Source organism: Cavia porcellus, unplaced genomic scaffold, assembly GCF_034190915.1.
Source record: "Cavia porcellus strain 051 isolate PalLab524CR breed Dunkin Hartley unplaced genomic scaffold, mCavPor4.1 scaffold_26, whole genome shotgun sequence".
In the NCBI taxonomy this organism is placed as follows: domain Eukaryota; kingdom Metazoa; phylum Chordata; class Mammalia; order Rodentia; family Caviidae; genus Cavia; species Cavia porcellus.
The window spans coordinates 44,746,761-44,764,709 of record NW_026947509.1 but is presented as its reverse complement, the minus strand read 5'-3'; the positions used below and the strand labels follow the sequence as shown (position 1 = coordinate 44,764,709).

The 17,949-nt window shown below is 41.6% G+C and overlaps 1 protein-coding gene across 3 annotated transcripts in view; it reads right to left on the bottom strand.

The window, feature by feature from the left end:
- Positions 1 to 17,949, bottom strand: part of Zdbf2 (zinc finger DBF-type containing 2) — a 55,114-nt gene that overhangs the window by 18,872 nt on the left and 18,293 nt on the right. For 2 of the 3 annotated variants that reach the window (XM_063237345.1, XM_063237346.1), the window contains exons 3-4: positions 11,511 to 11,635; positions 10,311 to 10,462 (exon numbers count right to left, since the gene is read on the bottom strand). In XM_063237345.1, the coding sequence (XP_063093415.1) occupies positions 10,311 to 10,462; positions 11,511 to 11,513 (155 nt within the window). In that variant the 5' untranslated portion in view covers positions 11,514 to 11,635. The remainder of the gene's footprint in view (positions 1 to 10,310; positions 10,463 to 11,510; positions 11,636 to 17,949) is intronic. The other variant, XM_063237347.1, reaches the window with a different exon arrangement.

The following is a 17,949-nucleotide window of genomic DNA, read 5'->3' as shown; positions in this document are numbered from 1 at the left end:
TGTCTCAGAAAACAAAATAAACTCCCTGTCATCGTTTATGTCGGTGGCCCCCAGGCCTCATACATTTGCATTATGCATTTGTGATTGGTTCATTGTCTAGTGCTTGGATTGGGGTGTGAGTGCTACACTGACCTAGAGGTGGAACCAGGATGTGATGTAATGGCAGGAAGAAGGCATGTCTTGCTCTTTTGCTGGTTTCCGCCTTGCTGTTTGCAGCCACCATGAACTATGACCCCACCATGCCACCCTGCCTTGGAGCCAACTGAGTATGGACTGAAACCTCCAAAAACTGTAAGAAATAAACCTTTCCTTTCTCAACTTTGGTCATCAAGTATTTTGTCTCAGCAACAAGTAAAAAGTAACTAAGACAGAATTTGGTACCAGGAGTGGGGTTGTTTGCTGTGACTATACTTGACCATGTTTTTTGAGAGGCTTTGGAAATGGCTTATGAGCAGAGTTTGGAAAGGTTTGGACATGTCAACTGGATGCATAGAGCTAGAGCAGCTTAGGCTGTTCTAAAGAGGAGATTCTGGTCAGAGCTCAGGAGACCAGAAGGCTGTCAGCCTCATGGTAAAAACCAGGCTTGGGAGGTTTCTTCTGGGAAGGACTGCATTGGTTGTTGGACTCCCCATGATGTGTGTTATGGCTTGGCAGAGTTTGTCTGCATTTTGCTCATGCCCAAAGACTTTGCCTGAGACTGAGACAAAGGGCAATGGACTGATTAATCTGGAAAAGGAAATTTCAAGGCAGCTGAATGTTGAGGCTGTGGCATGGCTATTATTGGGGACTTTTAGCCAGCTTTATGTTCCAAATCAAAGATCCCAGAAGGATAATTTACAATACTGCAAGTTTGGCCAGAAGGAAAACTCCAGTGAAGCTGTGGATTGTAAAGTTTGAGCTGAGACTTTGATTGCTGAGAAGAAACAGAGAGATAAGAAAGATGGCCCCAGGGCATCACAGGAAGCAGCAGGTCTCCACCCTTTGCAGCCTCAAAACTGCAAAAGTGAAAGAATTTGCTCAGAGGAGAAAGCTGCAGAACACCATACTCCAGAATGGTGACGGAGGCCACATGAGGTTCCAAAATGGTGACAGAGGTCACATGAGAACACAGAGAAGCCTTTCTTCACAATCAGGTTCACAGAACCCAATGATCCAGGCAATTGATCCCTACAGCAAAGAGAGAAAAAAGCCTGGCTACTGTTCCAGATGGAAGCAAACCTTGGTGGCATCCACATGGTGTTCATTTTAGGTGCAAGGAAAATGCACAAATTCTGAAAGTAATACTACTTCCACCTCAATTGCAAAGGGCCTGGGAGGCCACAGTGTGCCCCTGAGAGGGCAATTTGGAAAGCTGTAAGGGTGAAGTCAAAAGTGCAGTGGAGACCCAAGAAATTTGGAAAAGCCAGGAACATGGATCATCGAAGGAAAGCTACAAAAAGTGAGCAAAGACAGTTTAAGACAGAAGCTGCAGAAGCTAAAATCCCTGGAAGTGCTGTGGGGGTGGAATCATGCAAGCCTTTTAGAGCTTGCAACCAGAATGCTTCAAATGCTGAACATGAAACTCTAAGAGTTAATTTCTCCCAGTCTCCCTGCTGGATCTTGGACTTACTTTGTTTCCAGTGCTTTATATTCCCCTGTTTATAACTTTTGGAATGGCAAAGTTTATCTTGTGCCTTTGCATTTCAGAGATGTTTAACCTTGTTTCATTCGTACATATGGTTATAGTTAAAAGTTTACTATAGATCTTGGAGGAGACTTGGGACTTAGACTTTTCAGCAATGCTGAAACTATCAGGACTTTGGCAACTCTTGGAAATGGACTAAATGTCTTTTGTATAAAGGATGCCATGAGTCCTGGGGGTGGAATGTCATGGTTTATGTTGGTGTCCCCCAGGCCTCATGCATTTACATTATGCATTTGTGACTCATTCATTGTCTAGCACTTGAATTGGGGGTGTGAATTGGGGGTGTGAGTGCTACACTGGCCTACGTGTGGAGCCAGGTGTAATATAATGGCAGGAAGAAGGTATGACTTGCTCTTTTGCTAGTTTCTAGCTTTTCTGTTTGCAGCCACCATGAACTGCAGCCCTGCCATGCCACCCTGCCTTGGAGCCAACTGAGTATGGACTGAAACCTCCAAAAAACTGTAAGAAATAAACCTTTCCTTTCCCAATTTTGGGTATCAGGTATTTTGTCTCAGTGATGAGTGAAAAGTAACTAAGACACTCCTCAAAGGTTAGGACCTGCTCCCTGGCTGCCTCAATCTGCACCTTTGTTTCCAAGTGGGTTGGTGGTGGTTTTGCTGTTGTTGCAGTGCTAAGGCTGAACCCATAGTGACTGCACTGAGCTACACCCCAGCCCTTTGTATTTTCTGCTTTGAGATGGGTACGTTAAGTTATTCAGTTGCCCAAACGGGGTTTGAACCTAAGATCTTCCTGCCTCAGCCTCCCACAGTGCTGGGATTACAGGTGTGCAACTACACCCAGAATATGTATGTATGTTTAAGATTAACAACTAAATAATACTTCCTATTTATAATCATTTGTAACTTAACATTACAACAAAAAGTCCTCTGGGGCCGGAGATTTAGTTCAGTGGCATAAGTGCCTGCCTAGCAAGCATAAGGTTGCACGTTCAATCCCAGGTACCTAACCCCCCCCCCCAAAAAAAAACTCCTCTATCTAAGAACTAAAGGTAAAAAAAAATCTCTCTTTTATATAACTCTTGAAAGGAGTTTCTTAAAGAAATTTTATAAATATATATAAATAAATTTTTATTTATTTAATAATAAAACAATTATAAATCAAAATCTAAGAGTATGGTCAAAGGGAAACTTCATACTTTTGGTTTTGTTTTGTTTTTTGGTGCCAGGGATTGAACTCATGACCTTGTGCTTGTCAGGCAGGCGCTTATGCCACTGAGCTAAATCCCCAGCCCCAAATTCACAGTTTGAAATATTTTTGAAACTTTTTTTTTTTTTGGTCTTTTTCCTTTTTATCGGTACCAGGGATCGAACTCACAGGCACTTATGCCGCTGAGCTAAATCCCCAACCCCTTTTGAAACATTCTTGCTTTAGTAGAAATTATAGTGGTGGTCTAACATGGCAGAAGGCCAAACCAGGATGCCTACCACTTCCTGCTTCTTCCTCAGCCTTAACTGCAACCCCCCCTTGTCTGTACCGGAAAAAAACTCCAATTTCTGGAGCGTCATCAATGCCCAACCTAAGCACAGCCTCCAGTCAGAAGTTATATATCCCATGCCCCAGGTTCCAGCCAGACAAAGCCAGGCCCTGGCAGTCATGGAGTTCTCTCCACGTCCTTTGAATAAACGGTATTTTTACTGTATATTCTCTCTTCCATCGTGCTGAAAACACTTTCATAATGGGACCCATGTGGCTCGCATGGCAGAGTGAGCAGCTCGTGGGGCCCCTCCCAGTTTGAGCCCCCTGCCTAAGAACCACCTTTTTCTTCCTCTGGGACTGTTTTCTTGCCACCGCCAATCCGCATGCAACAATGACCTTCCTCACTCATAACAGGTGAGCTACCGTCTGGGGTTTTGTTTCCGTTCCTTAGCAAGTGTGCGACAGAAAACCCATCCTGCCGTCCCCAGAACAGGGATACCAGTTTTCACACTCCTTAGGCTGCACGGCTTGAGCAAAACTGATATTTTTGCTCCCTGGAACCCCACCCCACACTGTTCGGTGACCTGGCCGAGGAGAATGGGTGTTGGAACTTTCTGTGTCACACTTTCAAAACTGGTGACAATCTCTTTTGTTAAGTGTGACCCAGCACATCTTCCAGGTTCCTTGGGGGAAGCTAAAGCTCTTACATCCCGAGGCGATGTTGTTCTCTCAGCTCACTTATATTTCGGTCATGAGGACCATTTCCTGTCCCCCGAAAAACACACCTGGGTGCCTGGTTCATAACCTTGGTGCTCTTGGCCTCTAGAAGGCTATGAGAACCAACAAGCTGATCTTTTATTTACGCTTTGTCACAGTGGTGGCAAGTTGGCAGAAACCCTTCATCTTTAGGCCTTTTTCACACTGAGGATGTGTCCTTCTCTCACTCTGTCTTCTGTGATGGCTCAAACACTTCTGGCTCTGCTCCTCCAGGATCCCTCCCTTCCCCCTTCCCCCTCAGATGATGCGGTTCCTGTCTTTATGGCTCCTCCCCTGCATCTCTCATACCAAACCCCGCAGCCTCCTCAGCAAGAGGTTCCTATACCCCCTGCACCATCTGATCTTCCTCCCTCAACCACAGCGGCCTCTAATCCTTCTCTTAGTTTCTCTCCCCAGTCTCCAAATTCTCAATCCCCCCACCTGAGCTGACTGTTACATCTGAAGGCTCTTTGTCCCCTTCCCCTGCGTCACCATTTTCTCTGCCAGCTCACCATACGTGGTCTTCTGTGTTCCTGCCTTCTGGCAGGCTACATGGTTGGCTGCAGCTCACATAGAAGACAGCCGCCATCTTGTAGCCCTCTGCCACGTGACAGGGTGCCACCAGCTTGCGACCGGGTCTTAGGGTCAGTGGCTGCCCCTTTGTGGCCCCTCATGCGATCAGCCGCAGGTATCCACCTGCAGGTCACGTGATGAGCAGCCACAATCTTGTGCCCCCAATCATCAGATAATTGCCCACACATGCCTGCTGAGTGGTTGGCCACAGCCTTCTCAGCCTCAGTCTCTGCTCCTGCTTCAGGAACAGGCTGGCCCCGTTCCCAAGAGATTAGCTAATATTTACATTCCTTTTACTTTCTGAGCTATCTCAGATTAGCCATAAATTAGGTTCCTTTTCTGGTATTCTTATTTCAAGAGAACTCTATTAATCTACCAAAAGGTTCACACTAGTCTATTTATTATTGTTCAAATTGGCCAAACATATTTGAGTGCACTCTAATTTTATGATTGTCAGTCTATATATATCTGTTGTCTGTTTGTCCATTTGCCTGCTCTGTCTGTAAACAGCTGTTTCTTTTTATTTGAGCTCAACAATTTTTCCTCCTCTTTTATATTTTCAGATCACTTAATCAAGGTTTATTTGGGTTACAGATTTAAAAAACATACTTCCACCTAGGTTGCCAGCTGCTCAAAATGAAGTTAAAATTGGTTAAACAAAATCTTTGGGGTGAGGAGACATTGGACAGGACTTCAAAAGATGAGTAAGAAGTGGCCACTTGGTAACTTTAACTAGCTCTTGTTCATTAATTGGAGGCCCCAATAATCTCCATAGCCTTATGGGAGACATCTCAACTAAAGTTCATATGACTAAGACAATTCATTGTTGCTATCTCGATGGCATATTCACACCTTCAAATATAAAATTGGGATTATGATGACAAGTGCTTTCTTTCAGATCCAGACGTCTGCCTTTTTTTTGTGCTCAGCCAGGAGATTCAGGTCAGACCAACACGAGATCACCAGTCAAATGATAATTTTTAAACAAAATTTATATAATGTATATGTTATACTTAGAGATGCTTAAATAGTGAGCAGTCCAAACAATGTTAAAAATTTCTTCAGTGCTCAAATGTTAAAACACCCATGGTTAATAGAAAATAATAGTTCCTTTTAATGTTCTATGTTAAGCATACTGCCTCTACTGCACTGCACTGTCATCAATCTTCTGGATGTTCAACAACTAAAATCAAGACATAATTATAAATTCCTTTTGGATTCTTTTTGCTGGGATCCACCAGATCTTTTCCATAAAAAGATTATATGATGCACATTGGGGCCATAATTAACTAGACTCAACTGGTGTTGAATGACACTGCAGCTAATCTGTCTCCTAAATAAAAAGTTAAAATTAATAAAACAGGCCATCTTCCAAAAATCAGATGGCATTAGACATTCTAACAGCATAAAAGGTACTTATATAATTGTAAAACCTAAATGTGTGTATGACAAATGAATGACATGCCAGTTTCTAAAATTCCCTGGACCTTGTCTTTATCCTCCTTATGAGAAGCCATTACTAAAGTTATAATCATAAATATCCTGTTGATTGTATTATTTGACTCCTCCATACTTGATTCTTTGCCTTTGTCTCCTTTAGACTTAAAGCTCTACACCTACCCAAGATAAAAACCAGATGTCTAGGGGCTGGGGATTTAGCTCAGTGGTGTAAGCACCTGCCTTGCAAGCAGGCGGTCATGAGTTCGATCCCTGGTACCGATAGAAATGAAAAAGACAAAAAAAAAAAAAAAAAAAACCAGATGTCTTGTGACTATAGAGGAGACAGACACCTGTGGGCCAGATCCCAAGACAAAAGGCTAAACTTGGTCCTCAAACCCCACAGGGAGACCTTCTTTAAATGGCTTTTCATGTTTTCAACAACAGAGATAAAAATCAAAAGGAAAAATAACAATTTGATCTTTTAGCAGTGACACTTGGAGCTCTGAGACAGGTAAACCGAGACAAGGTGGAGCTGCCTGAGTCCCTCCTGGACCATGCTTCCAATACAACAAAGAAGGACACTAGGCAATACAGGGCCCCAACCCCAGTGTTCTTCTGAGACCTTGCCCCTATTGCAATCTCAAAGGCCATTGGAAGAGCAACTGTCCTAGACACCAGAGAGTTGGTAAGCCGTCAACTCCTTGTCCCCACAGGAGACTCCCATCACCACCAGATTCATAGCTGACTGATCTACTCAGACTTGCTGCTAAAGATTGATGGGGCTTGGGGCCCACAGCCCCCATTAAGGTGTCCTTCTCAGAGCCCCAAATACCACTGGAGGCCTCAGGTAAGACATTCTCTGTACTTGTGGACATAGAGGTCATGTTCTTCCTGAGTTTTCAGGCTGCTATATTAAGCCCTGTCTCTATAGTGGGCGTTGCCGGCCAACCCATGCAGCTTTACAGACAGGGCCTATTCCATGCATGTTCCAGACTCCCTTCTTCTCTGGTCGATCCCATAGTTTGAGATACCTCCAATCCCACTTGCGCTACCCATGCCATGCCTATTTTAATTCATCTCAGGGGCCCTTCAATTTTTCCTTGTGTTCTCCAATATCCCATAGCTCCCAAATATTTACAGGGACTTAAACCTATAATTAAGCGCCTTTTAGACAATGGTTTTCTAAAACCTTCTCATTCACCCTATAATACTCCCATTCTCCTGGTACTCAAGCCTGATGAGTCCTATCACCTAGTATAGAACCTTAGGGTAATCAACAGTGCTGCTACCCCAGTCCACCCAGTGGTGCCATGCTCTCTCATATCCTTCCCTCCACCACTCACTTTACAGTCATAGATCTTAAAAATGCTTATTTATTTCTTTGTGTTTATGCAGACTGACCCAGACACTCTGAGGTCTCAACAACTTACACCTGTCATCTCTAGTAAAAATTCTCCTCAGGGACACATAGCACCCCCTTCCTTTCCCATTCATCAATTTCTCTGACACAACCCACCCTAGTCAGGACTGGCAGGTAGATTTTACATACATACCCTGCCACAAACTCTCAAATATCTTCTCACCTTTGTTTGTACTTTTTCAGGATAGACAAAAGCCTTTCCCACAACCAGGGAGACTGCTGATATACTTACTAAAGTCCTGTTACAGCAAATCATCCCAAGGACTTCAACCAAGGTGGAGTGGCCCCTACCTGGTCTTCTTGGCAACCCCAACAGTGGTGAAAGTTGCTGGACTGCCATCATGGTTCCACATCACTCAAGCTAAGCGGTGCCCTCCCAGCCCTAAATCTAACCATCCTGAGTGGTCATCTCATCCTCTATCTCCCAACGGTCTCCGTCTCACCAAGGCCTCACAGCCATAACTCTCAGGCTATGTCATGTTTTGTTACCCAATTTGGCTCCTAATTCCTTACATTTAATAATTAATTATTTTTTACAGTAGAACTCTTGACAGTCTTTCCTGAAGACTCCCATATCATGCGTAAGATTATCACACCGAAAACTCTCTCAATTTTCATTATGAAAAAGAATTTGCAAACAGAAATTGAGTACCTGATTTCAGATGAAAAAAACAATCAAACTGCTCCAATAAAAAGGTAAGTTTAAAAAAAGAAAAGCTAGTGAATAAGAAGCAAAAATATAGCAAGAACTATATTTTCAGGATTTTCTAAAATAAAAGAAAAACTATAAGCAGGTATGTTGGTACAGGCCTGTAATCCCAGCATTCTGGAAGCTGAGGCAGGAGGATCACCTGAGTTCAAGGCCAAGTTGGGCTACAAAAGTGAGTTCAAGGTCAGCCTGAACTGCGTAGTAAAACCCTGTCTCAAAAAGACAAAAAAGAAAAAAGAAAAAAAAAACTACAATGTCTAGTAAAGGGAGGAAAAGAGAATGTGGTCTAATAAATGATAAACCCTGTAATTCAGAACTCATAAACAAGGGAACACTGGCATGTTTTTTTAAAAGGAACAAAATGGCATTTAAACTTTCATGTGTATTTTTCTCATATATATAAACACACACCCCTTTATGGCTCCTATCTAGACATCCCTCCAAAGTCACCTCACTCACAGGTGGGGCTTTCTGAAGGTGGCTGGATCTAGGATGTCTGAATATCATTTAAGGATGTGTGGCAGCTGGATTAGTGCAGTTCTGGGTGTGGCTGAATGGACTGATTTAAAAGGGAAACCCCAGCTGGGCTTTCAATCCTGCTTCCTGCCTGCTCTTCTTGAACTGTTTCTCCTCTGTGACGCCCCTCTGCCACACACCCCAGCCTTGGGAGCTGGCAGATGTGGACCGACACCTCCACGAACTGTGAGCTCAAATAAACCTTTCCTCCTTTTAGCTCTGGGTATCAGGCATTTGGTCTCAGCAACAAGAAAAGATGCAAAAACACACTAATGCAGAAATTAGTTGCTGGTAATGACATTTTATATCGGGAATGATATACATTTAATATTTTTAAAAAATTAAATACGAGTCCTGCCTTGTACCACATACAAAAACAAATTCCAAGATAATGAAAAATATCTAAGGGCTGGGTGGTAGAATGATTGCCTATCACGTATGAATCTCTGGCTCTGAGCACCAGCACTGAAAACTAAATAAACTGAACAAGGATATGAAAAAAAGACAGAGAGGTACCACATACAGTTAAAAAGTAACAGACTCTAAGCAAACACCCAGACTTAAAATATAAGGAACTACTCTCCATATCGTAATAGTCCAAAATATATAAATAACTCAATAGCAAACTGGACAAAGGATATGAACATACAATACATAGGATAAAATATGACCAATTAATGAGCAAAAGTTCAATTTTGCTCACACAGGCTAATTATACATAATTTTTTACCTATCTGGAACGTCTATCCAAGGGTTTAAAGTATCTGCACAGTTTCACACTAAAGAACAATTTCAGTAACAAAATAAATGGACAGATTAGGTGGAATGGTAGGAGAATGAGCCATGAATCTACTGATCTGAAAAAATAACAAGAGAACAAGTAAAGCTCTTCCTTGTGGCAGAACTCTGGTTAAGGTCTAGTAAACTGTTGTGAGGGGAAAAATAAATCAATGGCTGCTTACAGGAAGTGAAAATCCAAAAGAAAAAGAAAAAATACAAAAATAAGTAGGCAGGGAAAAAAAAACCCAGGAGTATCAAGGTCTTAACAGTAAAGAGAGACTGAGAAATGTTTAAGATCAGAGCCTCAGGGGACAGGACAGCGACACAGGGTCATCACTTTGGACTGGACTCTGGGCCAGAGGTATTAGAAGAAGGACCACTGACACACCTTAACGTATTTAACAGTGTGATACCCATGCAATTTCCTATTTCGAATCATTGGACTGTGGTGACTTTAGGCTTAATATTTTAGACTTAACAGACAAGATACAAAAATTTTTTGCAACATTTGCAACGTTTTTGTAAGCCATGTGTTCGAGGGTCAATTTCTTTAGAACTTTTGAACTGATATAAAACATACAAGTGAGTTCAAGCCCCAGCTACATAATGAGACCGTCGCTCAAAAAAAGCAAGCAAGAAAGATTGCAAGTGGAAGTGACTGGATAAGCTTTCACTGTATTTTTCATACTACCTGTTTGCAGTATGCAGTGGTCACACCTGTCATGGATGACGTGTACGGAACACAGCTAATTCACTTTTGGTCCCCTTCCTCCGCTCCTTTCCCCATGTACTGAAGTTCCACCTCCGTGTTTTTCCTCCCGATCACTCTTCCCTTCCTGCCCCGACACCTTACTCGGGAGCTGTGGTGTAGCTCAGCACTGCTGCGCTGGCCTAGCGAAACAACTCACTTTCTCTTGATTTAAACCTAACTGGAAGAAGCCTCAGAGCCGTGACACCGGCCCCTGCTGTGACGGACGCTGTGGGTGCCACCTCACCTGGTGTCTTGGTAGTTGTGGGGGTGGTGCTGCAGCACGTCCTGCAGGAAGCGGTCCATGGTGCTGGGGTCAATCACACTCTGTTGTCCACTCTGAATGATCTGTTGTCTGTTCTGCCTGACCACTCTCCTGTGCCCAGCACTCAACAAATGCTAAAAGGAAAAACAGAATATTTAAGAATCAACAATAGTGAGATGGTCACAGAAGACAGCTATCTATGTGTTCCTGGGAGAAGCGTGAATCTCGCTGGGGGAGAACAGTGCCCCGCCATCACAGGAGAGACGGGGGGAGGGTACACCAGAAAACTGCACCAGCTGCAAACCTGGGACTCAGAAACGCAGGACTTGAATCTAACTCTGAAGTTCATTCCTTGCTCACTGTGCTGCGCTAGCAGGAGGGGCGCACTGTAACCGTCGTCTGTAACTGAACAGTGTTTTTCGATGATGAAAAACTGAAAAAGCTCCCGTCACTGGGACGAGCCTTGGAGTGATCTCCTTCCCGGCTCTCCACAGAGGTTTTCTCTAGTGCCGTCTCAGACCTCTATCAATAGATCACACCGGTCTCACGCTGCCTGGTACCCATGGCCAGTGCTAGACTGCCAGGAGCTAAGGGGACGAAGGCACAAGGGAACCAATAAACAGCCAGTTAAAATTAACCTTGTCCTCTCTGGGCCAAGACAAAGAAAAAAAGCAACGTGAATAGAAAACTTCATTTCCATGAAGTGCAGTAACCACTGCACTATAAAAATTCCAGAAGGGTCAATTTCTTTAGAACTTTTGAACTGATATAAAACATAAACAAAAAATACAAAACTCATATACATACTGTTCAATAAATTACCATAAAGTAAACACATCCATAACGACCCCTAAAACCCAGTAAGCATCTAGAAATCCAATGTCCCACTCCAATCTAGTATTTCCTTACTCTTCCCCAAAAGTAACTGTTATTCTGGGAGTTTTTTGGGGGGGTTATTGTTTGTCTTTTTGGACACAGGGTCTCACTATGCAGTTCAGGCTGGCCTTGAACTCACTTTGTAGCACAGGCTGTTCTCAAACTCGCAATGGTCCTCCTGGTTCAGCCTCCTGAGTGCTGAGTTACAGGTGTATGCCTAGGATTGGGTGTGTAATCCTAATTTTTGATTGTTTTTCAAGACAGGGTCTCATCTCGCTATGCAATTTAGGCTGGTCTTGAACTCACCATGAAGCCCGCCTGGCTTCAAACTTGCGGTGATCCTCCTGCCTCCGCTGCTTGAGTCCTGGGATTACAGGTGTGTGCCGACAGATGCAGCTCCCTAATTTTTAATTCTGTACTTTTGAAAAGTTCTGAAACATATACAAATGGAGTCGTACAACAGACATTTTTTTTTTATCTGTACCGGGGATCAAACTCACAACCACCTGCTTGCAAGGCAGGTGCTTATGCCGCTGAGCTAAATCCCCAGCCCCTACAACAGGCATTCTTTGACTTTCAGCTTCTCTTGCCTAACTCGGTGGGATACTCTTCTACATGTGCAGCAGGCTGCTCATTTTCAGGTTTGCATTGCACTTTACTTACCCGTCCTGCTCTTGATGACATTTGTGTTGCTTCCAACATCTGGCTATTACTAATAATGAGAAGGAACCTCCTTAGGTATCTCTCAGTGCCAATACCCACGTGCCTTTGAGGAGTCTATTTCCAGGAGTAGCACATAAGGGCCATGGAGTTTGCTTCTGTTTTGCTGTAGTGCAAACTGCAAGCTAGGCTTCCAATGTGGTTGTGCCAACTTATACCCCTCCTAGTGGTGTAACGCTGGTCTCCTTCCTCACCAATACTTTCCAATTTAAACTCTGGTAGAATATGCTAGATGTTATGTCATTTTTAAACTGTAATTTTTGTGATAACTTTCATATTTCGTGGCCATTGCGTATCTTTTTATTTTTAAGATGGGCCTTCCAAGTCTCTTCCTAGTTTTTAAATAGATTTTCTCTTTCTTCCTGAGTTATAGAAAGTCCGTATTTATTCTGGACACAACTTCTCTGTTCAGTTGTGTATGTTACAAGTATATTCCTCTTGTCCTTCAATTTTCTTAATCATCTTTTGTTGCTTCTTAACTGTACTGCAGTCTAGTGTATTACTTCTTTTTTTTCCTTTTCCAGTGATTTTTGTACCTAGGAAACGCTCCCTTACCCACCCCCACACCCCCAAGTCAGGAAGAGTTTCTTCTATTTGTTTCTAGAAGCTTTCACTGGTCTTCTTCCTCACCAATACTCGGTACTATCTTTCTAGAAGTTTCATTAGCTGACTTTTATACAGAGTGCAAGAAAATTCCCTTGTGTCTTCAGATGGTACTCAGTTAACCCAGGAAAGTTCTCCACTTCTCCGCAGCACCACTTTCCCCACAGCATCCGCGTGCTGCCTCTGGAGTTTCCGGCCTATCTCAGCCTCTCTAACAGTGTGCCGAGGCCCACTGTCTGAATGCAGGTTAGGAGGTTTTGACATCTGCTCAGACACAGTCTCTCACTTTGACCTTTTGTAAGATTACCCTGGTTCTTCTTAGCTTTCTAACCTCCCATTTTTATTTTTAGTTGGCTTAATTTTCATTTTAAGAAAACTTCTAAAAAAGAAAAAAAGAAAGAAGAAAACTTCTGAGATTTTTTTTGTTTTCTTTTTAGTACCAGGAATCAAACTCAGGACCTCACACTTGCCAGGCAGGCAGGCGCTGTGTCACTGAGCTGTATCCCAGACCTGAACTTCTGAGATTTTAATGGGATCTCACTAGATAACTGTAAACGTATGGGAAGAACTGACACGTTTCCAACAGTTACTCTTCCGATCCACACACAGGAAATTTCTTACTGTTCTGTCCCTGTGGTTGCTGCTGTTTGCATGTGAGGCCAGGCCCAGCTGGTTGTGCGTATTGTAACTTGTATCTGGAGGTTAGGGTAGGGTTTATTCTTTGTTTACTTATTTCTGTGTCTTGGACATTCACTAAAATATTAAACTACTTTATTTTTTCTTTTCCTTTGGATTTACAGTGCTGGGGAGCAATGCTGGGCTTGACACCTACTAAGCAAGCAGTTAACCCCGAGCTATGCCCCAGTCACTGGACGTGTTTTTAATTTACGTGCTACATCTGCTTTCATTTAATATATTACTTGGATATACTCAGACTTAAATGTTCATTTTTCTTTTCAAATATTTTATTACTCTTACCTATATGATACCCTTTTTTCTTCTCTTCCTTGGCTTCTTGTGGACTGTGTATTATTCTGACTTTTCCCTGTTAATCTGGTTATCAATTATAGAATATTTTCCTACACTAATATGAGTAACAAATGAAAACAAACACCCCTGAACTACCTAAACTACCAGAGTCTAAAATGACTTTTTGTTTGTTTTTATTTTTTGTTTTTTGAAATGTTATGTAGCTCAGGCTGGCCTCAAAACTGGCAATTCTCCCGCCTCAGCCTCCTGAGTGCTAAGATTATAGGCGTGTGCCACCACGCCCAGTTTAAAATGACTTCTGGTTTTTAGTCTCATCATGAACAATCTGGGGTCCTTAGAAATTAAGTCCACTGGGCTGGGGATTTAGCTCAGTGGCATAAGCACCTGCCTTGCAAGCAGGCAGTCATGAGTTCAATCCTTGGTACCGATAAAAAAAAAAAAAGCAAGAAAGAAAAAGAAAAGAAAAAAGCAATTAAGTTCACTTGCTGCCCTCCAACCTGCACGGCAGTGTGGTGGACCCATTTACACTGCCTGTGTAGTATTTACCTTTCCCTCCAACGTCATCACTTCCTGTTATCTCTGAATTTCCATCCAGAATCATTTTCCTTCTGCCTGAAGAACTCCTTTGAGTTCTTCCTTTAGTGAGAGTCTGCTGGTGACAGATTCCCTTAATTTCTGTCTCCTGAAAATATTGTTACTTCACTTTCCTTTTAAAATACACTTACTTAGCAGAGAACTCTAGGTTGGCAGCTGTTTCTCTTTTTGGTTTCTGTGGAATACTCCACTAGACCCCACATTTCTTCACTGCCTTTACCGTTTTCCAAGGTCTTGACATGATCTTCCATATTAATACAAGCTACCCTGACTATGGTCAACACAATCTTTTTTCCTTTTTTTGGTGGTTTTAGACATCAAGCCCCTGGGCCTTGCACATGCTAGGTAAGCCCTCTACTACTGACAGTCTCAGCAACAGAATCTTAAAAAGCTAATTTTTTGTAAGAGTAAACAAGTAAGTAAGAATTATTATTTTAAGCTGTTAGGCAAAAATTGTATTAAGTACTTGTTGAATAGAATCTGTAAATAATTAATGTTTCACTACTGTCATAGCTTCAACAAGTAATCTTCCAGTCAAGTAATGATAAAACTTATTAATCATGAGAAATACTAAAAATAGCCTTAAGTGTATTTTGTAATTGGTTTTTTTTGTTTTTGTTTTTTGGTACTGGGGATTGAAGTTATGACCCTGTGCCTGCCCAGCAGGTGCTTACACTGCTGAGCTAAATCCCTGGCCCTCTCCTCATCTTTATGACCAGCATTAAAAAGCATTTCTTTTTAAAAAGAAAAGTAAAACTTTCAAAAAATATTTTTCATAGAAATTAAGTGTTTACTATTAATTAAAACAAAGGCCATCACACAGCAGAAGTTTTATATATTATTCACTTATCTTAAGTGTCATATAAGATGTAATGTTTTCAGCATTAGCAGAACCAGAGTATTGTTCTATTACCACTTCATGTACGACACCACTCTATCACTTAGACCCTAAAGAAAAACTTCAGACACTTGTAAGTTAACAAGCTGGTCAGAAAGCTACAGATACTGCCATCATGTATACTTATGTCACCATCTCTACACACAATGCTTTATGAACTCTTCTGGCAAAAAGATAAAGAAACCCCATTCAGTTCATTCTGTGAAGCTGATGTTACCCTAATGTCAAAATGCATTGCAAGAAAAGCAAGTCAAAGAACTATATATATTCCTTTATGATACAAATGTAAAAATGCTGAAATGAATATGAGCAAACCAAATCGAGCAATGTGTAAACAGGATTTTACACCATAGCCCAGGAATGCAAGGTTAGCTGAAGATCCAAATCTCACCCAGTATAATTACCACAGACTGAACTTCCCTTCCACAAAACTAGCATGTTGAAGTTTTCACCTCTACTGTAACTACAGTATGCTTGGAGGCAGGGCTTCCAGAGATAATTATCACTAAATAGTTGCAGGGATGGGATCCTAATCAGGTAGAACGGGTGGTTTTCTGAAAGAAGATGGAAGATCATTGCCTCTCTCTTCCCAGTGTGAGAAAGGAGTTATCTACAAGCTAGGAAAAGAGGCTCAGCCAAAACCAACTCAGACAGAACCTTATCTTGGATTTCCTAGGCTTTGAACCTACAAAATATTATTTTATGTGACAGCTTGAGCTGACTAATACAGTAAACTAAAATAAGCCAAAGGAAAAAATACAATTTGTCTAACAGATACAGAAAAGCATTTGTACCTTTTCATAAGAAAATACTCAACAATCCAAGACCAGAAGATTATTTTGTTAACCTAGTAAAGTCATCTATAATAAAACTACAACTAATGTCTCATTGAGTGAAAGAAGGAAAGGTTTCACCCTAAGATCAAAGGAGACGGATGTTAACTCAAAGTACTTGGCACATTTCCCTCTCCAAAAAAGGATCCAAATACACACACACACACACACACACACACACACACACACACACACGGCCATGGCACGGAGTGTTGGAGACAGAGAAACAGAGTAAAGTGAGGACGTGGCAGAGATGCCCAAAGCATGGAGACTTACAAGGAAGGTGTTTTAGTCAGTATTCCATGACTGTAATAAATAACCATTCAGTAATTCACTTTAGTAACTATTATAAAGGTTCATGAAAATTTAAGGCAGGATTTTTATTTAAAGACTGTTCCACTCCCAATTTCTTCCCTTTATCTCAACTGAAATGGAAATTCTACTTTTAGACTAAATGGATTGTTCAGAAATGGTACAAATATTTTAAATAAACTGTCTCTTAGCTGGGTGTGGTGGTGCATACATGTTATCCCGGCACTCGGGAGGCTAAAGCAGAAGGTTCACTGAAAGTTCAAGACCAGCCTGGGCTACAAAGTGAGATCAAAGCCACCCTGAACTGCAGAGCAAGACCCTGTCTCAAAAAGACAAAAATTAATTAATTAATTATGCCTTTATAATGACCAACAATGAAAATGGTAATATATGTTACTCTTAAGATATAAAAAGTAAACAGATGTAAAGGTAACAGAAGAAATAGAAAAAGAAGAAAAAGCTTATAGGACTTAGGGAAGATGATTAGTAGGGAACATCTGCATTGTAAGTATTCCAAAGGAAAAGAGAAGGTAAAAACCTATTTGATGACATAATTGCTAAAAGCTTTCTGAATCTTGGGGAAGAAGTGGACAGTCAGACCCAGGTAGCCCAAGGACCTCTAACAGTCACAGACCAAGCCAAGAGCTCCTCTGTGTATCTGCTGTGGCTCTGGGATGTCCCACCAAGGCCTCTGTTCAAAGCTTGGTTTTCAGTTTTGCTCTATTAGAGATACTAGGAGTTTCATTAGATGGTGTCTAAGAAGACATTTTTGGTCACTGGAGCATACCTTCAAAGGGGATGATGGAACCCTTGCTGCTTCTTATCTATTTTTGCATTCTACCAAGGAAGAAAATAGCTTTGCTACACCACACCCTCCACGCCACGATTCACTGTCTCACCACAAGCCCCAAAGGAACAGCACTAATCGGTCATGGACTAAGGCTGGGGAGTTAGCTCAGCAGCACAAGCAAAATCATGGACTGAAATGCAAAATTAAATCTTTCCTCTTTGTAAGCTGGTTATCTCATGTATTTTGTTAAAGTAACAGGAAGCTGCCTAACACATTCTCCCAGTAATAATACAGTCAGATTGTCAAAAGTAAAAGAAAAAGAAATCTGAAAACAGCAAGAGAAAAGCATAAAGTCACACTTAAGGAAATCCTCAGTAGGTTGAAATCTGTAAAACCTTATAAGACAAGAAAAGAAAAAAAACTTGCCAATCAATTATTTTATACCCAGCAAAGCTATTCTTCAGAAACCAAGAAGAAATAAAGTTTTCCCAAGACAAGGAATAACTAAAAGAATCCGCCATCATGAGGTCAGCCCTGTAAGGAAAGCTTAAGGAAGTTCTATGCCAGAGCCAATATGGTAACTACATCATAAAAACACCAAACTCAATCCTAATACAGGTAACACAAAGGACAAAGGACAGGAAAGCAAACCTTATCAACAAAGAAAATTACAAAACCACACAGATAAACAATAAGAGAGGAGGCCAGAAACAAAAGATATATAAAACAACCAAAATGATTCACCAAACAACAGGGGTAGATGTCTTTACATGTCTTTATAATTTTGAACATAAATAAATTTCTCAGATTAAAAGACACAGAGTGACTAAATAAAAAAAAAACCAAGACTCAGAAGCCAGGCATGGTGTCCAGCACTCAGGAGACTGAGCAGGAGGATCACTGCAAGTTCAAGGCCAGCATGGGCTACATAATGAGTTCCAGACTGTCTAAACTACATAACGAGACTGTCTCAAAAAGACAAAACAAAACCAAGACTCTAAGATA